This window comes from Protobothrops mucrosquamatus, unplaced genomic scaffold, assembly GCF_001527695.2.
Source record: "Protobothrops mucrosquamatus isolate PMUCROS unplaced genomic scaffold, P.Mucros_1.0 scaffold2814, whole genome shotgun sequence".
NCBI lineage: Eukaryota > Metazoa > Chordata > Lepidosauria > Squamata > Viperidae > Protobothrops > Protobothrops mucrosquamatus.
Window position 1 is genome coordinate 101,790 of NW_015388848.1, and position 25,472 is coordinate 127,261.

The window sequence follows — 25,472 nt, forward strand, 5'->3', positions numbered from 1 at the left end:
CCTTCTCTCCCTCCCTCCCTCCTTCCTTCCTTCCTTCCTTCCCTCCCTCCCTCCCTCCCTCCCTCCCTCTCTCTCTCTCTCTCTCTCTCTCTCTCTCTCTCTCTGTTTCTCTTTTTCTCTCTAGGATAAAAATGGTGTGTTTTGCTTCTAAGCTTGTCGAATCCAAATCTTAAATTAACAGGAAGTTTTGTTTTGGTTCAGTCTAATTACAAAATGCAGCACTGTGAAAAAACAATCAAGATTGATAGTAGATAGTAGCAAAAAAAAAACAAACACAAAAAAAAACAAGCGTTCCAAGAAATAATCAAGCAGACGAAATGCCACTGAAGAGGAGAGAGTATAAAAGAAGGTTAGTAGATAAAAGAAAGAGAACGTTAGTAGAAAGCAAAATGAAGGAAAAGAGGAATATTGCAATTCTAGATAGGCGTGGAAAGTACGTGAGATATATATATTGAGAAGGCTGATATTTAAGAATTCATATCAGAGTTTTAGATTATATTAATTATCGTGCGGGCATTGCCTGGAGAGTGAAAAGATTTCAGAGGGATTGGTAATGCTGAAATAAACATTTAGCCTTTTGAGACTTCCGTTGTATTCGTTCCTAGTATTTTGTTTATTCTTTTAAGGGCGGTCTCTTGCACTAAGCAATGAAGTTATTTTGTATGAGGTTCTTGAGAGAGCAAAATATCAGTAATATACTGTAACACCGATGATTCCCAACAACTCCTGAAATGTCTTTAGTGTGTCAAAGTACAGATAGTCCTCGACTTAACAAAAGTTCATTTAGCGACTGTTCAGAATTACAACCACACTGGAAAAAAAAGTGACTTAGGACCACTTCTTATATTTACAACGGTTGCAGCATCCCCGTGGTGTCACGGGATCAAAATCCAGATGCTTGGCAAGTGCCTCATATTTATGACGGTTGCAGTGTCCCCGGGGGAATCACGTGATCCCCTTTTGCGATCTTCTGACAAGCAAAGTCAATGGGGAAGCCGGATTCACTTAACAACTGGCTTACTAACTTGACAATCGCAGTGATTCACTTAACAACTGCGGCCAGAAAGGTCGTAAAATGGGGCAAAAGTCACTTAACAAAGGTCTCGCTTAGCCACAGAAGTCTTGGGCTCCTAAGTCGAGAACTATCTGTAACAAGTATGCCTTAAAATTTAGCCCGCGAGTTGCTTTAGTTTAAAGCATTGGAACGTTATTAGGCTATGCATTATGTATAATGAGATTTTTTCTTTTTGTACTATAACTTCGTAATGTCAAAATTGTATATTTGAAAATAGAAAAAAATAAAGCAATATTCTGGGAAAAAATGGAAGTGTTATCTTTTCAAAGACAGTGATGATTGGGTTTTTTTTATAAACTGCAGAGAAAAAAAACGTGCTGCGCCCTTGTTTTGCTTCCCTTTTCTCTTTTGTAGCAAGTTCTCAGCATTTCTGAAGCAACAAACAGCAAGGAGCATTTGAACAGGAGCCTGGAATGTAAATAGAATAATATATTGAGTTTGCCCTTGAAAGTTAACTCAGTGTATATCCCACAAAAGTCTTGTGGCGTTGTGGAAAAAATGTGCCTCGCTTTCAGTGCTTGCAGTGAAATTACTTGCCCTCCCATACGCACAAACACACACACACACAAAATACATACAAATACAGGGTGTCCTCCACTTACAACAGTTCACTTAGTGAAGTAACTAAGTCACAACAAGCAAAAAGTGACTTATGACCATTTTTCACACTTACGACCGTTGCAGCCTCCCCACGATCACATGATCAAAATTCAGACGCTTGGCAACTGGCATGTACTTAGGACGGTTTCAGCCTCCCGGGGTCACGTGATCCCCTTTTGCAACCTTCTGACAAGCAAAGTCCACGGGGGAGCCGGATTCACTTAACAACGAGGTTACTAACTTGTCCACTGCAGTGATTCACTTAACAACTGAGGCCAGAAAGGTCATAAAATAGGGCAAAACCCACAATAAATATCTCACTTAACAGCAGCAATTTTGGGCTCAACTGCAGTTCGTGAGTTGAGGACATCCTGTACAGAGTTTGGAAGCGAAGAACATATGAAAACCAGGTACAATTACAGCTTACCTTTCTTTAAAAAAACCCACCAAGTTATACCCCAGCCATGTTAAATAAGAACAGCTTATGTGTATTCTGTAAGCTGCATGTTTTCACAAAGGCACCAACTACAGTGTTTAGAAGTATTACTTATCTTCTGTGGCTATAAGATGAAGCTTGGCATTTTAATTTGATATCCCTGTTTGTTGGGATGACACTGGATCTGCTTTCAATGAGAAAAATTGCTCGGCAATAAAATTGCTTCTCCGAGAAATATCGCACAACGCAGTTTACAAGCTCAGACGCTTTCCTACAAAACTGTATTTAAGTTAAATGAAACATGAGCAAGCCTACAATCTATATAAAAAAAGGCTGTTCTCTGTGGATTCTTTGAACCAGCCCATAAATCAAAGTTCGTCCTGAACCAGGCGATATATATTCTGGGTATCTTATCTTGTTAAAATGCTATTCAGTACTACTTATCAAAACCACTAAGGTGTGCTTTCTCAGTGAATACCACGAAATGATATTTTAAACAGTATTTAGAGTTTCTTGTTATTTTTGAAACCGTGTTTTAAAAAAGCCACGACAGGAAAAAGACTCTGGGTATCTAGCAAACCGTATTATGATTGAAAACGGAAGCTGCTTTTCTTTCTTAACCAAATGTTATTCTGTTTTACATAGTGGCGTGCTTACATTGGATGTTCAAATATAAACAGAATGTTTATAATGTAAGAATCTTTTTATTCTACACATGAATACTCAATATGGTGAAAATGAATAGGATTGGAGCGGAGGAAGAGAATGGATTCTCATAGCTTATTTTACAGTGCTTGGAACTGATCTGAGATGGGGGCTTTATGTTATTAAAGAGAACAGAAAGGGGAAAAAACAATAGAAAAGGGAAAGAATAACAAAAAAAGTGATACTCCTTCGAGGATTGAAAGTGTAGTGCATTTTTAATGAGTATGAGCAGTTTTCATTATAGAGCCATTTTGGTCTAGGGCTTAAGACATCAGGCTAGAAACTGGGAGATGGTGAGTTCTAATTCTGCTTTAGGCAGATGAGTTCTAGTTCTGCTTTAGTGACTTGGGACCAATCAACAGGAGATGGTGAATTCTAGTCCTGCATTAGGAATGAAAGCCAGCTGGGTGACTTTGGGCCAATCACCTGGAGACAGAGAGTTCTAGTCCCGCTGTAGCCATGAAAGCTAGCTGGATGACTTGGGACAATACCAGGAGACGGTGAGTTCTAATCCTGTCTTAGGCATGAAAGCTGTCTGGATGATTTTGGGCCAGTCCCCTTCTCTCTGTGTTCCCAACCCACTTCACAGGGTTGTTGTTGAGAACATAAGAGGAAGGCGTATTATTATGTATGCTCACCGCCTTGAGTTATTTATAAATCAGGATAAAAATAAACATCAATCCATAACTGAATGCAACTCCTTTGTAGATTGCAAATGAAAATCCACTGAGCAATATGGGCCCATCAGTTATTACCGAATGGAAATAATTTCTTAGTAATAAGGGCACAGTGGATCCATTTCCATCCATGCTTATGTAATAGGTATATAATTCAAAAGAATTTGACATCTGAAGACATTAAACCTGATCTCAGAGCCAATATCTGTAATAATGGCTTCTTCCCAGAACAATTTTGGAATGGATGCTTTAATAAATGCCTGAAATTATTCTCTCAAAATGAGAGGCTTTAATTGTGAGCACAAATGGGGCTTAGAGATTTCTTCCACTGTTTGAAAGCGGGTCTGGGTTGTGAAACTGGACAGGGTCTCCTGCTCTAGCAGGGGGTTGAAGACCACCAAGGTCTCTTCTAGCTCAATTCTGAACTGAGTTGAATTGAATATTTCAGACTGATTATATTGTTAATTAATAAATAAACCATTTGGTTAAGAATAAGAAAAACACAAACCATGGGCAGGTGACTTTTTTCTTTAAAAGTGTCACAGTTTCCCATCCAGGCTACTAAACAATTTGCATATTCAACAACGGAAGTTAATCCATGAATATGGAAGGATTTGGCTTTTCTGGATTAAAGAAACACTGGAAAAGTAATACCTTGTATAGGGAACTTGCATTTTTTTATATATTTCATTTTATACTGGCTTTGAACAGAATTGTAGGGATTTCATAAACAGCAGAGAATCAGAATCTGAAATCTTTTCCAACTCATTCCTTTTATGAAAGGGGACCTTTTTTTCCCCTGAGCTGCAGAAAATGGTTAGTTTGGACAAGGTCCCACTCGATTCCTGCTGCTTTTTGGCAACTCATAAAGCCCAGATAATGCATCCTAATAACGGCATCTTTTAAAGCCCATTCCAAAGCTGGCACTTGAACAGAAAAGCTTCTCCCTTTTTCAGAAAGAAAATAAAAAGTGTTCATATCTTGATAATTCTTCAAAGCACTTTTTTTCCCCCTATACTTTTATTTGGATTTGGGTCCCCTTCAAAGTGATTTATCATCCAGCACCATCCAGAACAGTGTTTCTCAACCTTGACAATTTTAAGGCATGTGGACTTCAACTCCCAGAATTCCACAGCCAGCAATGCTGGCTGTGGAATTTTGGGAGTTGAAGTCCACATGCCTTAAAATTGTCAAGGTTGAGAAACACTGATCCAGAACCTCATGGCTCTTTTAAGCCGACAGTTTGGTGGAATTTTCCTTGAAAAGAAGCCCCGCTAACAAGAAACTTACTAGGGCAAAATTTTCTAACATTAAGAAACTTTTTTTCTCCTTTGTCCCCGCCTCCTTCGCGCTCATTGGCTTCTTTCTCGGAGCGCTCCCGCCCCTTTTCCCTCCAAGCCCGCCCCGCTCCTTTCGGCCCCGTAGTCCCGCCTCCCGCGCGGGGATTGGCCGTCCCGTCCGGCCCCTTTGGGGGAAACCCTGCCCATCTTCTCACGCCCCTATTGGCCAGTTCGAAAGCGAACGTTCGTGGCGCCCTTTCTTCTCCCCGCCCCTTTAGCAATGGCGGCGGCGCTCGGGCACTGAGCGCGGCCTGCTCTGAGAGGAAGCCGAGGCTTCTTTGTTTTTCCTCCCCTCAGCCCGGGGAAGCGCCCAGGGTGGGCGAAGAGTGGCGGAAAGGGCGGGGCGGCAGGCCTTGGGCTCACCGCGGTGAACCGGGAGGAGAAAGGCCGGGCCTGGGAGGGGATGGAGAAGGGCGCTGCCAGCCTGAAGGAAGGCCTGAGGGGGGAAGAGGCCAATGCGGGCCCCTCTAGAGGCTCGGGGGACCCTCAGGAAGGCCCCAGCAGCCAGCTGGCCGAAGAGGGCGCCGTGTCAGGGGCCAAGGGCCCCGGGGTGGCCCCAGACCCCCCAAGTGGTGCCCCTGGCCCCCATGCAGACTCCTGGCTCCAGAGGATGCTGGGCCTGGTCCTCAAGGCCTCAGACCTGAGGGTCTCCCTGCCAGAAGCGCCCCCGCTGACGGTGCTGCTCCTGCAGAGATACATGGCCGACGGGCTGCCGCCCCTGCCCGACACCCCCTGCCCGGCCTATTACTATGACGTGACTGTCACGGATGGCACCTGCCAGGAGAAGTGCCTCCTGGTCCCCCAGCTGAACGGCCTGGTCCAGCAAAACAGGCTCAGGGCTGGCCGGCGGGTGAAGATCACCCAGTGTTCCTACATGTACAACGAGCGGAGCCTCAGCTCGGGCTTTGTGTGCATCGAAGGGCTGGAAATCCTAGCAGGGGCCGCGGCCGTCCCGGGGGCTGCCTCCCAGCTGGGAACGTGCCATGTGAAGACCGTCCTCCCCCTGAAGGGGGGCAGGAAGCATTACCTTCCTCTGTGGAACAATGACGATCCCTTTGGGGACGTGTGGGTGGCGAGGAAGCCCCCGAGGGAGGTCGGTCTGGAGGGTAAGTGGAGGAGGGCCAGGCCAGAGAAAGGCTACGGGCAAAGTGCAGGGAGTGGCATGACGAGACGGAAGCCTAGGGGGGGTCCTTGAACGGTCCTTAACTGTTCTTGGAGCCAGAAGATTGGGTTGTGTCGTTAACGGGGTTTGGGCAGGGTGGCAAGCCATGGTTTGGCCTCTAAGAAGAAAGCAGTCAAAGTGTGGTTAAGAGATTCGGAGTAGCAGAACAGCTACTGGCCAAAATTGGAGGAAGGAATCATATATGGGCATATAGGTGTTTTTAAATCGGTCTTGACTCAGGGCAACTGCCTGGCCATCTCCCTAAGAGCTTCAAGGGACCTTGAAGTCAAGATTAGCAAAGATTTTCAGAAGTGTTTTGCCCTTGCTGTCTTCTTCCTGGAGCTGAGAGAGAGGATTGATCAATACCCAGCTGGCTTTGTGCCTATGGCCGGATTAAAATTCAGGGTCTTCCAGCCTGGTGCTTTTAACCATTGCATCAACCTGGCTCTCACTTAAAGAATCATAGTCTCTATTTATCAGAATTACATCCTGCCTAACTTTAGCTTTCCCTCCAGTTCCTTCCCACAACAGAGACCCTGCTGGTTTGAGAAATGCTCAGTTTTTATGGCTTAGGCTCCTTGCTTTCCTGTGTCCTAAGTACATAAATCTAAAGTAGCTTCCTGTTTTTTTCGTGCAACACTAAGCCATGGTTTGGTGTCACATTTCAGTTGCCACACTTTCAATATTTGCCTGTTAGATTTTTTTTAATAATGCTCTAATGCTTTTCGATTTGGGACTTTGAATCTGAATTGAACAGCTACATTTGCATGCTTTTGAGTCAGTATCAAAGCAGTTATGTTGTACCACTAGCTAGCTTATCTGCATGGGGCTTTGATGTTAGTATTTGTAGTAATATATAAAAGCAATGAAATCATTGCAGCATTGCCAGTTCTGAGCTCGTATTTACTCTTGTTCTTTTTCCCCCCCATAGAATTAAAACCAACATCTATCTCTATTCTGGACATGAGCTGGGAAAGCAGATTCAGCTTCCCACCGTTGCGTGTCAGAATCATCCATAAGTCTCGTTTACGGTATTTTGGAAAACCAAAATCAAAGCTAGATGTGCCATATCAGGTAGGAATATTTCTGATACAGAGGTATTTTTTTAACTAGTATCTAAAATGTATTGCTGTGTTAATAATAATACGATGTGAATCCCAGATAGACAACCTCAGTTATCCATAAAATCATTTTTACGCGGACTTACTGTTTTAGTAAATATAGTCAAGAGCTCGTAAAATACAACCAAAAGTATGTTTATGTATATATTTACATGCTGAAACCCAAACACTCTCAGCACATCAGCAGTGGCCGTTGCAAAATAGAGTGACGCCAAAATGATGGGATATTTGTCGGCCATGTCATCATCCAAATGCCCCCTTTATGTACCCAGTTGTTCGACACAAGTACATAAATCATGGCATTTGTGCAATGATGCGATCACCGCATGCCTCCGTAGTACAATAATATGTAATTAAATAATTACCTATTTGATTTGTTTTGAAGTGTTTATTTTGCTTAGCCAATGCTGAGGAAGGGGAAGCAAGTATGATTCTGCATCCACTCTGATAAATTATATTAAATAACATGCCTACTGTAGACTGAGTGGTTTAACGTTCTGAAAATTTCCCTTAAATATGTTGTTCCTTTTGGTACTATTTGTTTTCAGATACCATGTTCCATTTTTGACACTTCTGCTAAAGGAGCTTCAGCTTGTATAGGCCCATTCCCATGACATCCCATATTCCTATGTCTTACGAAGAAAAATCTCATCCCTTCCGTTTGCTCTCCATTCATTAATCTCACCACAATATGTACTAAACCATAAATTAAACTCTTTGAGGGGTCCTTGGTGCTCTCTGAGCTTGCTTGTTTTCTTGCAAACTAGGTAACGGCATCAGTGCTAGTCAAGGAAGTTCAGAGAGTGCCAAGGACCCCTCATTTCAACCCTGAGCTACAAATATTCTCCTTTATTGGTATTAAGCCCTTTGTTCCTACCTTTTTCAATCCCTCTCGTTCCTCCCCAGTTTCAACTTCTTTGGATTTTTTGCTTTTAAGATTATACGTTGCATATAATTTTTGATGATAAATTTAGAAGCAAGGGGCATAGAATGAAAAGCATGCTTCAACCTCAGGCATTTAAAATAACCTTTCAATAATGTAGCCTTTAACTTTTTAAGAGTAAATGTTCTTATATTTGCAGGCTTGTTTTGATGTGGCTGATCAATCTGGCATGGTGTTAATGGTGCTGTGGGGCCCTTTATGCCCTGAATGGTATCACAGTATGAACATCGGCACAGTGCTGCTGCTTGAAAAATATGCTGTGAAAAAAAGTATATTTTCTAAAATACAGCCAGGTCCTGAAGATTTGCACCTAAAGAGATTCAGTTCAATAGGTTAAGTATCCCAAATATTATGATTATTTTTTGGGGGGTATAGCTTTTAGAGAAAATTCATTGGTTTGTAGTCGGTCAACAAAGGTCTATCTGACCGTTGATTTGGCCTATATACAATGATTATCTGAGACAAAGAATGTATGTTATTTTGTTACTTCAGGCAGCGAAGAAACCGATTGTCATAACCAATCACTACTGCAGTAATCATTCTCAAATAGCAGGAAGCCATTTTCCTACTTGGCTACACAACATGGGATCTGTATCTAATTCATCTCTTCTCAGGAGGGCTCCGACTGCCACAATTAGTTTCCAATTATTTTGATTTGCTTGCATCCTGATGTCTGATACATAAGTTCTAATTTTCTTTTGGATCCAGGAATTGGCTGGTCAGTTATTCTCAGCCCTATCTAAACCAGGAAGTCCAAAAGCATCAATCTACCAAAATGCACCGAAGCAGCATGGCAGATTTCAGCCCATAACCTTCCCTGAAGAAGCCTTCACCCTGCAGTGGATTGGTTTAGGCAGATGATAATTACATAAGCATATATAAGAAAATATGTAGTCAGGAAAGTGAACTGTTTCCTTGGTCGGTAGGAGCAATAAAGGGAAACCGATGATGCATGTAAACAGTTTGACAGTGATTCTAATTGTCTTGTGAAGTATTAGATTCAAGTTCATCGGTCTGAGACTTTTCAAATCTATTTCTCAATAGGTCAGTGGAAGCAGATTTGTTTTTTTTTTTGTTTTCTGGAAGTGCCGATAGGATTCGGTTGATAATGGAGAGTTAAAAATAATGTTGGCGGGAGGAAGGTCCAAGTGAAGGACAGGTGCAAATTAAACTGAGAATATTAAAATGAAAAGCAAGGCCTCCTGGAGCATAAATAGGATGCTCAGGTAGTCTCTAAATATCTAATTATCTGTCATATATTTAGCAGACCCTTTTTTGGTTGCTTGAATAAATGATTTGAAGTACACGGTAAAAGAATAGCGTGACCAATTCTGTTTACTTCAATTGCTCTAATTAGCTCATTTTTTATAACACTGTGAACGATTTTTTTTAATGTCTTGATGCATTAATTTAAGAATGTGGAAGGGGGAGTTTATACAAATACAAATGCTAAGTTTTCCAAGACACCCATCATAGTTCCTTTGAGATTGTTATAATCAAATTCTCCCGTTGCTTATGAATATTGATAGCCATTGTTCAGCGTAGAACAGTTGGCTTAGTTGTGCTTTCTTTTCCCAGCTGGTAGAAAAAAGAAAGAAAACATGTTGAGAGCTGTAGTTTTCTTGAAAAGAGTTCCCATCTAACAGTTTTATGTGTTCTACTGGTATATACCTAAGTGCTCAGGCTGATTTCTACTGCTCCAATATCCACGTGCTTTCCTGTAGCAGATCTCGTGTAATTTATCCGTGATTTAAATGGCCTTGGAGAGGCCAGTTTTGTAAAAGGCAAGATGAACAGCACACAAGTCTAATAAATAAAAAAGGAAGTTATGTACGGAAGAAAAGAATGAGAGTAGGGAGGTAGTAGAGCTGGTTTTTTTTTTAGATTTAATTCCCAAGAAGCACAAATGCAATATCTGTCTGCAACAGTTGAAAACAGCTGCTGCTTTGGGGGGGAATTTTTTTTGCCCTTTGATGCCCTGTTTCAAGTTTCTCTGACATGTTTATGCAACTTGCCACATGCCTTCCCCAAAGTGTTTAAAATTAGATAAAACAAACTTTTCTAAAAATGCGTATGTTTAAATGACTAGAACAAAACTAATGTAGCTGGTAATTTTGTCAAACATAATTGTCATCATCTGGTTAATTCTTTTTTAGAAATTGCTTTGAACGTTCGAGACCCCCCAGCTAAAATTAACATCATTCCAGAACATAAAATTAAACCAGAGTGGAAGTTGCCTGAAGTTGAATATCAGTTTGCAACAAGGTTATTATTAATATTATCATTATGTCTGTTTTTCATGACTTATTTTTCCAGACTGGAATATTAGTGTTAAAAAATTGAGAGGGAGACTAAAAAAAGAAATGAAATTCTTTATGAAATGCTATAGGGTGATAGATATTAATTCTATATATATTATCAACAGTGTTAAAATGGTACAACAAAGCCAGATTATTATTAGCTGCATTTGTGAATATTATCACAAGCCTGCTGCCCGTGTGTGACATGATGGCTTTCTCGGTTTATAAGAAGCCAGCGTAAAATTCTGTAAAGAAGCAATAGATTGTCTGTGCATTTATTCCTAATGAATAGAGCTATTGCATGATAAATACCTGTTTTTTTAATCTTATTTGTATGCCATCTGTTTCCCAAAAGCACTGAGCAGTTAAATATCAGAAAAATCACCCAGCAAAATGCCTCTCAAAAATAGTAAACCCACTCATAAAATAAACCAAATAGAGTGTCAAAATTATAACCCTCGTTGCCTGGACCAATTCATTTTGCATCAACTGTAGCCTCTGAAGGCTTTCTAAGAGTCATTAGCAGGAATCCAAATAGGAGCGACTGAGTCACAAGTGACTAAGGAAGACTTCCCAATCCTGAAAAGGAGGCAGTTAGTGTATGAGATGTAACTTGGTACAAAAACGTGCCTGGCTACAGCTGCCATTTTTGACCATAAAGTTTTCAAATGTCTTAAAAACCTTTGTGGTTAGGTAGTTTGGGAGAAGCAAATTCTCAGGGGAAGTCATAGCCCACCTTGATGTATTGTTTGAACACCTCCATGTAGTGACTGTCTTGGATAAATAAAATTTCTGGAATTCTAGTGGGTGGCTTTTATCTGTGTTCGATATCCTAAGATCTCTTGTGCTTTGAATCCCAGATCTGAACTGGACCAATTAGCACAAAATCAGTTTTGTGAAATCATTGGACTTGTACAATACGTTGGACGGGTCGAGCGCAAGAGGAAAAAAGGTATTTTCAAAGGTTACATGTTTGGCTGTAGAAATATGTTTAGAACATTAATTGATGTTTATTTTGTCGGTATAGGTTGTGTGGAAGACTTTTGGACATATCGCTGGGTACATGTTGTTGACGGGACCTCAGAGCAGCCTTTTATGATAGAATTGTTTTCCACATCTCAGCCAGATATATTTGAGCAAATTTACCCAAGTATGTATTCTATAAATCTCTGTTTACTGTAATTGCTTTCTGTCAAATTTGTTTGGAATTTCAGGAATCAGAGTACTGGGTAACACTGTTGTGGTGTCTTCGGATTTTTCGGGTGTCACAGTAGAAAGGATGAACTGTGAAGAATTCTTGGATTTCATTGATTCTAAACTGCATATATTTAGCCAATGGAGGAGAATATTTGTAGCCTGGGGTTGAACTGAGGGGTCCTTGGTGCTGTCCAAGCTTGGTGGTGATTCTTGCAGACGTTTCATTACCAAACTAAGTAACATCCTTAGAACACTGCAAGAACTGGTTTAGTGACAGCAAAATAAACTGACACCCTGTTGACAGCATATACCTCCCGTTCCCTTTTTCCTTCCATATTCCATCTGATTGAGAATAAGATAATGTGAAGTGGCTATCAGTGCTTATAAATAGTTTTCATTGTAGTCCATAGCTTTATCTCACTCACAAGAGAAGGTAAGACCGCATTGCAGTTTAGTGACAACCCCCAGGACTTCAGAACATTGTTCTTGATTACAAATTAAAAAGAGGATATGTAAATATGAACCTAAAAAGTAAGAACCACCATATCACACCAAAGATCTTATCGAGTCCAGCATCTAATAATCTGCTGCATGGTGTTGATAACTTTACAGTTTGGGCAGGAATGGCAGTAATCAATACACGTGTGTCCCCATCTCTTCCTCACTGCTTCTCTCTATTTGGTGACAAACAAGCTGTTTCTCATAAGGAGCTGATGCAATATTGAAGTTTCAGATTGCAGTTGATACTAGAACACTTTGTCTAGTATCTGGACCAGGGGTAGGAAACCTTGGCTCTTTTATGACTCGTCGACTTCAACTCCCAGAATTCCTGAGCCAGCATGCTTCAGGTTGCCTACCCCTGATCTGGACGATCAGTTGTTCTCTACATTTCCTCCGGCAACATTTCATTTTCCTGTACATACAGGATGTTTTTCAGTGTAACATGGCATCTCTGCACACAAGATTGTATCTGTAGTTTACAGTGATAGAGATCAGACACTGCTCTATCTCTGAAGCTACACTGTATGAACAAACACCAAGCCAAAGGCAGAAAGTGTTCTGAAAAAATAATTTGAATGCTGCAGAAAAAAACTTAGAAAGTGAAGTCTAGTTTACAAATTATAATAATTAGTTTGCTTTTGATAAGTTTTCCTTTCAAAACTTAACATTTAAAAACATAAATGTATCAGAATCAATGCCTCGGGTTTCAATCATGGACAGGCATCAATGATCTTTTTGTAAAAATTGATTTGGGCTCTGGTTATTGTATGTAATGTTAGGTTTAGTTTTGTTTTAATTGGGATTTACAGACATGGTTTTGAGGTTTGATTTTAATTTTTGATGTTGTAACTTAGATATAATTGTATGCCACCCAGAGGTTACCCCTATGGTAAGATGGGCAGCTAAGAAATTTTATAAATAAATAAATAAAAATGGGGAATTGTATGCTGTTTTGAATCTGCTTTGATTGGAGTAACTTGAAAGCCAAATAAATAAATAAAGAGGTAATACGATGCTTCTCCGTCTCTAGTGACCTACTTGGTCTGTACCCAGATGAGAGTGGAACGAATTATTTCCGAGAATGGTTCCAGTATGGTCTATTTAACAACTTCTGCGAAAAGTCAAATGTTTATTTCAGGTAAAAAAAAAAAAAATCTTTTCTAAAAATGCATAACTTCATCTCCAATCCTAATCTAGCAAATCATGTCAGCTGTCTTTCTCTCTGTTTATCCTTTTTTGCCAGTTTCTGTAGCTCATGTTACACTTTTGCGGTACTATAATTGTGAGGACCGAAAGTGCTGCCCCCTTTTTATTCCTCACACAAGACTCTCGCCAGATGAGGCAGCCCCAAGTGGCTTGATTAGTTCCCCTAATTTGGCACTCCGCTGATTATTTCTCAAGAGTGACAGCCTTGTGCGTTCTTATTTGATGCTATTTTAATATCAACAATATGTTTTGGGTGCTGTGTTGAAACAAACAAAGCACTGGCATTTTTGTATCCCAAAATATGTTGACACTCTGAATAATTGAATGTATTTACCGACTGAGGGTAGACTGAAAAGTCATCACAAGAGCTGGTTTTCTAGTATCTTCATTGATAGCGGCATGAAGTACATTTGACTATATTAGAGACATCCTTACCTTCCATATCTGTAGCAATCCAGCCTAACAACACAGCTCTGTATTGTAGAAATTATGTCAGGAGCTTCATAAAGGTTATTAATTCTCCGGAGTAAGAATTGAATTTTATCCATTGGTCCTGTGGTACGTCCAGGTAATCCTTTGACCTATGACCCCAGTTTTGAGCCCGTAATTTTCGATGTTGAACCAGGCAGTTTTTAAGCGGAGTGCCCCATTTTACAACCTTTTTGTCGCAGTTGTTAACCGAATCACCGCAGTTGTTAAGTAAATCATGCAGTCATTAAGCGAACCTGCCCCCTTCCCCCCTTGACTTTGCCTGACGGAAGTCGGGAAGGGTACAAATGGGGATCAGAAGACCCCCCAGCACATTGCGACGGTCATAAATACGTGGCAATTGCTAAGCGTCCAAATTTTGATGGCGATGCTGCCGTGGTCGTTAAGTATGAAAAACGGCCATAAGTCACGGTTGTAACTTAGAACAAAGGGTTGTAAGTCTTGGTCCTAACCTCTGGTGACTTTCTTCAGTGGTTTTAGAAATACACGGTCTGCCTCTTGCCTGCCTGCCTGGTTGAACCACAACAATTACACCCCCATTTGCCGTTAGAAATTCCGTGACATTCTAGACCAGGGATAAGCAACCTTGGCTCTTTTAGGACTCGTGGACTTCAACTCCCAGAACTGGCTCAGGAATTCTGGGAGTTGAAGTCCACGCGTCCTAAAAGAGCCAAGGTTGCCTACCCCTGATCTAGACAAACCCACTTTGATGTTGAGAGCCTATGAAATACCTGTTTTAATCTTTTAATTACAGCTGCCGTGCCTTTTTGTCTTGTTTTCTTCAACGTAGGATGGCACAAGGGCCAGCCCTATAGAAAAGTTCCAAAAGTGAAAAACTTTATCCAGTGGATGGTAAGCCAAGAGGAAGCTGCCTACGCAGACAAGGTCGTCATTGGGGGATACTACGCCTTCCCGCCGCTCCCACCTACGTTTGCAGAATATTGTAAAAATATGAATGGTACGCCATTTCCTTCTGTAGCTTCAAACGTGCCGGCCAAGTTTGAGTAGCCTTTATTATTTGCAGACAAAATATTTCTGTGCAACTGTGCCCAGGGGAAATATTTATAGATGCTGAGAATTTGTCATCAGGTGAGGTTGTAGCAAAGCGTAACAATTCTTCACTCGTCATCCCCTTTTAAACTTTGTAAGACCAGTCGTTTAACTGAAGTCTTATTTTAGTTCCATGTCAAAAAAAAAAAAGCTGGATACGGTGTTTGAATTTTAAGTGATGCTATATGGTGTCGTCTAATTGAAGTTCACTGTTATACTTGAGACAGACTATAAGCCGGATTTTCTCAATTGTTTGCAAAGTGAACTTATTCAGATTGATGCTGTGCCAGTTTAACAACAATAACCACGTTACATTCTTTGCCATCTGAATTTTACACACCCCGTACCTGTACTTACTTGGTGCTCTCTTTCTTAAAAATTGCATTTCAGAAGAATTAGTTTTGATATACATCAGTGATATTGGCAAGGAGATTGACAGTTTGCACTACAGGGAACAGAAGCACATTGCTTTTCAAGGGATAATTAGTGCTATAAGACGTGTCAGCTGTAACAGTACCTCCCAGAATGCCTCAGGAGAATCACCAATGCAGGTATGGTACTTCAGCATTAATAGCTGAGCACTTAAAACTGAAATATTCTGTATTTGGATTTAAAGAACCTGTAGCGATGATGACTTCTTAACTATTTTTCTCTTATTTTGAACATGTGTAAAATTAGAAAGTTATAGTTTAAGCTTCCGTGATACCGTGACCTTTTAAGAAAGATCTTGACATATGTCACAGTTTCTACATTATTGGATTAAAGCAGTGGGAATAAATTGGAAAGGTGTTTGAGACAGAACTTTATATCTTAGTTAAGATCGTGTTGTGTTTTTTTTCTGCTAAATTGATCCTGCTGTTTCTGGTGATGAAACTGAATCTAGCTTATAAAAAATATGGAAAATACTAACTGGTAGACAGTGTGTAAATTTGATTTAAAATTATTTCCGTAGATTGAGAAAAGGTCTTCAGTACGTACTTTGTCAGAGCACCAGCAAGAGAGAGAATCAACTTCTCAGCAGAAGTCACCACCTCTGGAGCAACGAAGCATAGTAACCAGGAGTTGTGCAAAGAGACAGATTGCAACTGTTGAGTAAGGAAGTGTTTGCTTTAAGTGGAATAGTTTCTGGTTTCTTTGGCAATTGTGTATTTTATGTTATAGTCCAACGATGGCAAACCTTTTGGCCTTGATGTGTCAAAAATTTGGAAAACACCTCCCTTGACTCTTGGCATGTCTCACACACACACATCCGCCACCAATTAATTGGTAATAGATGGAAGCGTTTTGATTCTCTTTGGAGCATAATTATGTGATCTGAGCTCACAGTAAAGAAGTTGTTTTATTGTAAAATAATTGCCTCCAAATAAATTTGAAGCTTGTTAACTCTATTTTTAAGGACCGCGGATCATTCTCCAGGGTCTTCTCAGCCTTCATATGTGACAAGGTCAACAAGCAAAAAAAGAATGTAAGTGGCCAATTCTTCATAATTTCATTGCTTTTTTTTTTTTTTTAAAGTGGTGACTTACTTCATTTTGCTGTCGAGCAATTTTGATTTTTTTTTAGTTCCAGTTTTTTTGCAAAGGATCTGCTGTGTATATTGTACAGCTCGTAATGTGGAAAAGGAACTAAATCCGTGGTTCCATTGCTAGACTGTAATGGGGAGAGGAATATAGTCTTCCCATCGAGGCAAATAATGGTGGAATGTGAGAGTCTTCCTTTAAAATGAGGATGTCTTTAAACTGTAAGGAGTGAGAGTGCTTTCATTCTAGGTATTTTGCTCATCTGTCTTCAAAGGGAGCAAGTCTGTTGTGGCATAAATGCTGTAAATTAACACTAACTTGGGTCAGACGTCAGGATGCCCATATGAAAGAGTGGGGTTTCTGTGACAATGTCATCATATGTTTCTCATCATTTTTGTCCTATTCTAATTGGCAGTAGATGCTGGTGCTTCATTCTGCCTTCCTCACTAGCTATTAGGGACTCACCTGGGATCTGGTTTTCCCCAGCCAGACCAATAGTAGCTTTGGAGCAGGGGGAAGGGCAGGGAAATTATATGGAAAGGATGGGGAATCCCCTTTCCTGGGTGCTTCTCCGATACACATACCAGCTGTGTCATACTTCCTTTGATAACACGATCCGATATTTTGCTGCTCTCAGTGACAGTCTGCTTGAAATTTTGAAGGTTGCACCGTTTTTTGCAAGATAGCTCCGATGAAGAGGACGACAATGCAGAAGTGATGGAAACAGCACAAACACATGACAGTATGTACTTTGTTTCTGAAGGTTATATTAGTAGCGGCTTTTTACATTCCAGTAAGCTGGGGTAGAAAGCAAATAGTAGTAATGTGCTTTCTCCATCTTTGATGTTATTGTTAATACGTTAATATCAGATATATATATATATTTACATGGTTGCCTAGATAAAAATTTTAGTTGTCTGTGTTGCTTAGCTTCTTGGTGCTTATTGAAGGAGACGTAGTAGTGACATTGCCTCGAAGAGATCAGCCTTGGTTTTTCATTCCAGATTGATTCCTTCTTACTTATTTATTTTATTTATTATTTAAATTTATATACCGCCCTATCTCCCTTACGGGACTCAGGGCGGTGAACAGGCAATAATAAAAATCACAATAAATATTGAATAAAAAGCCTGCTCTAAAATACCCCATGTAAAACCCCTAGCAAAGCCCAATCAAAACTACGCCAGGCCGGCTGCGTGGAATAGGTGGGTTTTCAAGGCTCGGCGGAAGAGGCGCAGGTCCGCAGTTGTACGTAGGTCGGGGGGGTAGGTCATTCCAGAGGGCAGGAGCTGCCACAGAGAAGGCTCTCCCCCTGGGGGTCACCAGCCGGCATTGACTGGCCGACGGCACCCTAAGGAGGCCCTCTCTGTGGGAGCGGACTGGTCGAAGGGAGATATTATGAGGTTCGAAGGTTGTACTTCCTGATGAATGTGATTAGCAATGTGATTTAGGATGCATCTTTTAGATCCCTACTGGTTACTTTGCCATATGTTAATCTGGTATGCCGATCTAGTATACAAAACAGCTAAATTAAGCTGTAGAGTTGTTGTTGTTTTAAAAGCCAAATGGTTCCTTGGGATCAGGAGGAGAACTCCGATGCCATGACAACTTGGTATTACCCAACAACCGAAGTCTGCTGCATTGCTGTTAGTGTTCATCTTGAAAGGATGTCTGCTTCCAAATTGCACTGCAAGTGACACATAATCCAATTGTTTAGACTTTCCTTGATATCATTAATGCATCTTTTTGCATTATTCACTTGCATTCATTTCATCAATGCAGCTTTTTGGATCACATAATCTCATGCCCTTTGCCATTTGGAATTAATTCTATTATACAAATTAAAGATGAATGAGAGGCTGTATAAAAATAATCTAAAGCAGAATAGACAATGCATTAATCATTCAATTAACTATCAAATAATTTGTTTTCATAGTCATAAAAAAATAATCTATTAATACAACTGTAGTATGTACTTTACTCTTTAATAATGACCTGTCATATTAGTGGCTAGATTTATGTCAGGAGCTATTAAGCAACTTGTTTATGAAGGACTATATAATAAAATAAAGGTTAATTTGAATTGCATTTATCCATTGCATTAGTACTTCTTGTGGTTTTATGTATTAGCATTAGCATTTGTGCTTCTCTCTTTTTGGTCTTTGGATTAACACCATTTGCTCTATATGTCAGTGGCCATAGAATATAAATATAGTGAATTTATCACAAAACTAGAAAGACTACACCCTTGTCTCAGCTATAGAATATACATCAACTTCAGGAGCTCCCCTTAGATAAGCTGAAGAAGTTCATCTGATTTGCTGTTTTGAATGCCTTTCCTGGTCAAATAGCCCTTTTGGAGCTGAGGTGCTCAAAAGATATTTAAAAATTTTCTGGATTACAGATTACTGTCTTTATATTAGCAGGGCACAAAGGAATAGCTGATGCATCTGAAAAAGTTCACCCACAAGGGACGCGCTGCTCTTCCTGGGAAAGTGTTCTCTGGACCACGGTAAAAGGCAACCTGGCACAGCACTTGAACTTCAGCAAGATTTCCCCAGAAAGCTTCCCTTGTAAATTTAATTATGATCACAAAGAAGCCTTATTGAAACAATACAACCTTCAAGCAGCCAAATTCCAGCCAGAAGAGTGTCTAACAAGTGGAGAAATGAGTCACTTTGAAAATGCCTGTCCTCTGGAATACTATGAAGTGGCTATTCTTGGTAAGTAACTACTAACTTCGACACCCTTAGAAATTTGAATGTTTGTGGGGTTGTGTCTTAACAAAAAAGACAATGCCACACAATGCTACAAGGCATGTGATTCGTGTTTGCTGCTGTGTGGGAATGAGGTTTTTTTTTAGAGCAACTGGAAAGAAGGCAGGCTAGCTCTCAAAGAACTTTTTTCCTTATAGCCCAGGGGTAGGCAACCTTGGCTCTTTTATGACTCGTGGACTTCAATTCCCAGAATTCCTCAGGAATTCTGGGAGTTGAAGTCCACGAGTCATAAAAGAGCCAAGGTTGCCTACCCCTGGTATAGCCAAAGAGGCTGTAAAACACAGTATTCTTGAAAGTAGGGAATTTCAAGCATAAACCCAAACTTGCATGGTGCTAAAAGCAAAACGAAAACATGCCTGCATTTGTGACACTATCTGGATCTGCCCCAAGCTGTAGGTGGAGAACAGGGAATATTACCATTTTAACACTGGTTGAGTTACTATCTGTTGTTCAGTTTAGAAGTACGATGATAGAAACAGTTTAAAACGTACCGTAGTGATCTGAAAGGAAGGCAGATAATGAAAAAAACCATGGGTGAATTGTTTAATAGAGTTATGCTCATATTTTGAGACATAACTCAGGACAGGTTATCTGCTTAAATTGAGACACATTGTCATTGATTTCCTTTTGACTTAAAACATTGGAAAGACGAACGGAACAACAAACCGTTTAGGGATGCAGGTGTTTCCCTAAATTCTTTCAAGGAAAGTTTGGATAGGCAGTTGCCTGCAGCTTTGGACAGTGAAGCATGAGACTTGACCCCCTTGGACTTAAAGCTTTGTCTGATGACCAGATTCTTGAAGACAATCGTATAATTCGTTAACCCAGCTTTTTGGTATTAACAAAAGTACCATATCTGTTGAACAGGCATAAATCACGATGTAGCCATAGAGGTTGCCTTCCTGAGTGACTCTTACTTATTTCAAGTCAAAGATACATCACAAAATGCAGGACCTTCTCACATAAATGATACTTCACCTTGCCAGGAGACCATTAACGAAGAAGGACTTTCTGAGTTACTTTCACTTCCAGGTAGGATCTTCCCGATAACAATGATTTGTATACGGCTGTTGTCACGTGTCTAAAAATAAGCACTTGCAAATTAAGGTTCACAACCTGATAGCGCAAATCATAATATTTCCACTGTAGAGCTGTCTTCTAACCAGTTTTCCTTAAAGCCAGCTTGTGGGTTTTGCTGACTAGTGCTCTTCTCACCTTAGAAATAATTTAAATCTAGATGGACCAATCTGTTTCCTTCTAAAGAGGGAGCCAGCACTATTATCCAGCAAAGATACTTTTGAAACTCCCCCTTCCTCTTTTTTTCCCGTTTTTAAAAATACTTATCTTGGCAGCTATAGAGAATTTAAAGAAGGTGACCGCATGTTTAAACAAATATATTTTCATTGCAGGGTGTTTTTGCCTTCAGTGGCTTTGAATTTATAACTCAGAGTGTGGGTTGCTTGCAAATTATCCTCTTCAAATTATCAATGCCAGCTTTCTCTGTGCTATATTAAGAACTTCTAAATTCCCCAGATGATGGAAGATCCAAAGAAGAAATCTTTATGGTGCCAGTCACTTTGTTTCTATAGATTTTTATATTGGGAAACAGGCAGCTATAAGAAATCTGTCACTCCTTCAAATTCTAGAAAAGGGAAGAAGTTGTAATGCTCTTTTAAAACAAAAACGGTGGGTTTTAGCGGTGGAGTGGGTCGTTTCGTGACTCATTGTTTAACTTTAGGAATTGTAAATTAGGGCATTATCCTCTTTTTAATTCTTCTCATCTGTGGATTTTGTTTTAAAATCAAACGGCTGGCACTTCTGCTCTCACGTGGTTTGAAAAGTAGCCCGTATCTACGATTGCTTTGCATATTAGGCAAGGTTTTTTCCTATGTTGTAATTGCTTGCCACATTATTGGGGTTGGAATTATTTTCCTTTCCTGTTCTTGTTCCCAATCGTTCTGGGATTAATCTTAAGGTAAACTTGTGAGTGGGTAACTGCTTTTCCTAAATGTGTAACATGTCCGTTATCTGTTTGCATACTAGATGATATCAAAACGGCTGCCCTGGAGAAGCAACGTGTCATCTGTATTCTGGACGTATGTCCCCTGAATAGTGACAAAACTGAAGTCTTTCTTAGGAAAATATATAAGATAACAGAAGTTGATGTAGTTAACCAAACATAGTTCATGGTTGACGTCAACGTATTGTAAACGGAGAAGAGGATTAAACTTACGAGGGAATGTTTTTCTCCTGCTATCCTATCCGCAGTTTGGATATTTAGCAGCGGTTAAGGAATGTTTCTGGTTCTTTCATACTTGAATTTTGTAGAAGTGTTTTGGCAGCTACTACTTGCCTCTCAAATCAGGGTTTTTTGGCAACAAGTATTGCACACACATTGCTTTCTTAACCTTTGTTTTAAGTTTAAAGTAGTAAAAGATAAACATCCGATGCATCCGATAGTCGGATCCTGTCCTGTGATAACTGAAAACCGTACATCGGAAGACTGTGGCTCTTTTGCTGCTTACCTCTGCTTTCTAGTTTGATTATGAAAAGTTTGTTGTGGGTAGGGAACATCTTTAATTAGCACAGGGCAGTCAAGCAGAGTTGACTGCCTCCTTCAAAAGTGGCCCCATTAATTGCCTTTCACCGACAGTCTGCGGAGGGCTTGGATGAAGGACAAAGGAAAGCAAAACCAGGACAAGAGTTCATATTTTGAACTCGTTTGTGGAGCCTGCACAAACGCCGCAGCGGAAGAGTGTCGTGGCTGTAATCAAGCCCTTAGATTTGCTCGGTCAGCTGTGGATCATGATTACACTGCCAGCTGATCATTATATACAGTTGCGGCCTCTTCCGCAGAAGATGAGCTGGTGGGGGTGGGGGAAGGCAAAACACTCCCATCAGAAGTCGTAATTTGGGTTTTTTTGTTATAGACTGGAAATGAAGTAGAACTGCACTGGAGGCCGAAGTACCCAGTGCAGACGTGTGGCATCTGATCACGTGGTCTGAGAGCGGGCATAGTACAGCTGCAGTCCAGTCACCCAGAAAAGGGAAGTTGACTGTGTGTGTATATCTGTATTCAGATTTGGAAGAAGTGAGTCGGCCTTTTGAGTGTAACTGGGCAGAAACGAGCGGTCCTTTCTTTGTATAACGCAGGGGTGGTCAACCTTGGCTCTTTTATGACTCGTGGACTTCAACTCCCAGAATTCCTGAGCCAGCTTAGCTGGCTCAGGAACTCTGGGAGTTGAAGTCCACGAGTCATAAAAGAGCCAAGGTTGACTACCCCTGGTATAACGTATGGCACTATTGCTTTGATATTGCAGTTGTTTATTGACAGGACCCCAGAGAAGCTGTTGAGTTTGTCTCCTGCTGCTGCTTTTCCTTCCCTATATTAAAATTAACAACCATGGCAGTGATTCCAGCCACCCCTTTCGATCACGAAATGTGAGGTTTGACAAACGCCTACTTGATCCCTTTGGTGCCAAAATCTTCTCCTTTTTCTAGGATTTGAAACTTTTGTATAACAATTTATAACGTCCACTTCGCTTCTGTTTAAATATATTGATTTTAAGTTGTTACTGTCTTTTTTTTAAAAAAGTACACTGAAACAAAGAATAAAAAATTTATCAAGTATGCAATCGTGTGTAGTGCCGGAAGAGAGATTATGTGTTAATGTGTTGCTTTCAGTTGGAATAAGCGCATTTATATCAACGTCTTGACTCAAATAATTCCTCTGATTCCTGCTGCTGTTTCATTGTATTGATGGGTAGTGGGCGAAGATGCTGAGCAGTTTTGGAAAATTACGATGCAAAAGGTGGATAGAGCCGACATAGGGTTTCAGCGTTCAAACACTGGTGCAAAAAAGTACGATGGGCCTTCGAGCCACTCCAAATCAGTGGGATATATTAAAACTGTATGTATAACATTCATTTGAAGTGATGTTTCGCTTAAAAAGTCCTTTAAAATAAAACTGATGTTAATATATTAACAGAGTTTTGTTTTTGTTTTGTTTTTTTTAAAAAAAGGCTTACTTAACATAGATACATCTGTTGGCTTCTTAATTTAAAGTGTCTCCCATATATTTGCAAAACTATAACATTGGAGCCAGTCAGGCTAGAAACTGAATTCTAGTGTTGCTTTAGGCACAAAGCCTGCTGGGTGACCTTGGGCCAAGTCACTCCTTCTCAGCTCTTAAGAAGGGGTCAATGGCAAAGCATTTCCAAAATCTTGCCAACAAAATTTGCAAGGACCAGTCTAGGCTGTCACTCCAAGTCAACAATGACTTGAAGATAAATAAACATAGATAAATTCTACCGGAATTATTATTATTATTATTATTATTATTATTATTATTATTATTGATCATCGCACAGTCAGCCAGATGTTCAGACTGGATTTGGCATTTTGTCTACCTATCGAGTCCTTTCCCAGGACCTGGGATAGGCAGATGTGGATGTTTGATGGTATTACAGATATCGTCGCAGGATGGAAGCAGTTCCTAGTAAGGCCGCCTTTTGCAATTGACTAATAGCGAATTTGTCAATGCCGATAGTGTTCAAGTGGAGCTCCAGTTTTGGGATTGCACCCAAGGTGCCTATTACTATTGGTACTACCTTTGCTTGCTTTTGCCACAGTCTTTCTATTTCTATTTGTAGGTCTCTGTATTTTGTTATCTTCTCCAGTTCTTTCTCCTCTATTCTGCTGTCTCCAGGCACTGCCACATCCACTATTCAGACTTTTTTGTCTTTTTTTAAAAATTATTATTATTATTATTATTATTATTATTATTATTATTATTGGCTTCCCCCCCCCCCCAATTCCTTTGTGTTTATTTAGATGGGAACAGGTGACCTGGCCATTTGCCAGCCTTTTTCCCTAAAGGCCGCCCGTCTCACCTGTAACTGCCTTTGTCGGGAAGGGCGCTCAAAACCTCCGCGGAGCCTTTAGCCTTTAGCACGTCTGTTAAAAAAAGCAGTTGTGTGGAAAACAGAAGAGTTACGAGGGATGGGGTTGAAGATTAGCCGGGTGAGTTCCTGCCCTGTGGCTCCAGCATCAGGTCGCTTCTATTCCTTTGAGATAAGCAAAGTGAGAACTGAGCTGACGCAACGCAAGATCTAATGACCTGGGAGGAGCGGTGCTGCTTACCTGCCGAGGATTGTAATTTCAGATTACGCAGAGGAACAGGAGACGCTTGGCAATCGAATGTTTTTCTATGCTTCGGATATTATTTGGGAAGCCACCGAGCGATGAAGGGTGGGCGGAAACCCAACCCTGCATGGTTCCTGATTCTCGCCGGCCTCTTCAGCGCCGTCCAGGGCCAGACTCGCCCCGTCAAAGCCAACGTGAGTTTAGTCTACTTCAACGCTTTCAACCAGAGCTCGACCAACAACCGGTGTGAGTGTGGCATGTTCGGAGTCCATTCTCTCGTGGCGGAGGCCCGAGGGCTGGTTGTGCTTTCCAATTCTTCGAAACTCCAGGCTTGTATGTGGGACACTCATTTCGCCCCTGCTGTGTCGCCCTGGATTGCCCTCGTCGCAAGAGGCAACTGCACCTTCACGGAGAAGATACAGCGGGCGGCTAAACTGGGTGCAGTGGCCGTTGTCATCTATAACTATGCAAAATACGGCAACAATACGGTCCACATGTCACATCCCGGTAAGTGTTACCGTTGGACCTGGGCGCTTTTTAATAGTTCCCTAGGTAGGAAAGTGTGTGAGGATTCTTGTCTTTTGCGAATGGATTTTGACCTTTGGATCTTGACTTTAGGCAGAATTTCTGCCAGAAGCTTCTGGGTGGAACAGTTTGTGAGGGGGGGAGGGAGGAGGAGAGAGGCTGTGTAACCTTATCCTTTTCAGCTTTGGGGATAATTTCTAGTATTAGTAGACTAGAGTAGAATTACAGGTGTCCTGTGTTTATTCATCATTTGGGTATCGGTTTTTATTATCCCATCCTTGAACTCTCTAGTGCAGGGGTAGGCAACCTTGGCTCTTTTAGGACTCATGGACTTCAACTCCCAGAATTCCTGAGCCAGCATAGTTCAGAGAGCCATTGCTGACCGATTATGATATGAATCTCATTGGAGGAAGAAATATATATCTATATCCTTTAAAATTCTAAAAATTGGAGGTTGACTCCTGGGTAAATTCATATTCAAAGAATCACAAACTGTGAGACCACCAGGAGATTAAAAACTACAAAAAGTTTATTACCATTAAAACATTAAAACACCTAGCTTTCGCCGGCCTCCTGCCGCAGGTAACCGGGGAAAAGGTAACCGGGAAAAAGAAGAAAGGGGATAACGAACAACAAAGCGACACCCTGGATGAAGGAATGCCTCCCCCCCCCTCCCGACGAACGAGCAAGGCAGGGAAAGAAA

The 25,472-nt window shown here is 40.7% G+C and overlaps 2 protein-coding genes across 2 annotated transcripts in view; both read left to right on the forward strand.

The window, feature by feature from the left end:
* Positions 1-5,236: 5,236 nt before the first annotated feature.
* RADX (RPA1 related single stranded DNA binding protein, X-linked) lies at positions 5,237-21,282 on the forward strand. The gene is made up of 13 exons (XM_029286073.1): positions 5,237-5,939; positions 6,927-7,069; positions 8,199-8,391; positions 10,216-10,324; positions 11,220-11,311; positions 11,387-11,509; positions 13,088-13,195; positions 14,543-14,710; positions 15,193-15,358; positions 16,985-17,064; positions 18,749-19,045; positions 19,967-20,131; positions 21,143-21,282. The coding sequence occupies exons 1-13, from the start codon at positions 5,237-5,239 to the stop codon at positions 21,280-21,282; spliced, it is 2,487 nt and encodes an 828-aa protein (XP_029141906.1).
* A 3,060-nt stretch (positions 21,283-24,342) lies between these two features.
* Positions 24,343-25,472, forward strand: part of RNF128 (ring finger protein 128) — a 35,970-nt gene continuing 34,840 nt past the window's right edge. Inside the window, exon 1 of the mRNA XM_015825809.1 lies at positions 24,343-24,751. Within this exon, the coding sequence (XP_015681295.1) occupies positions 24,343-24,751 (409 nt within the window). The remainder of the gene's footprint in view (positions 24,752-25,472) is intronic.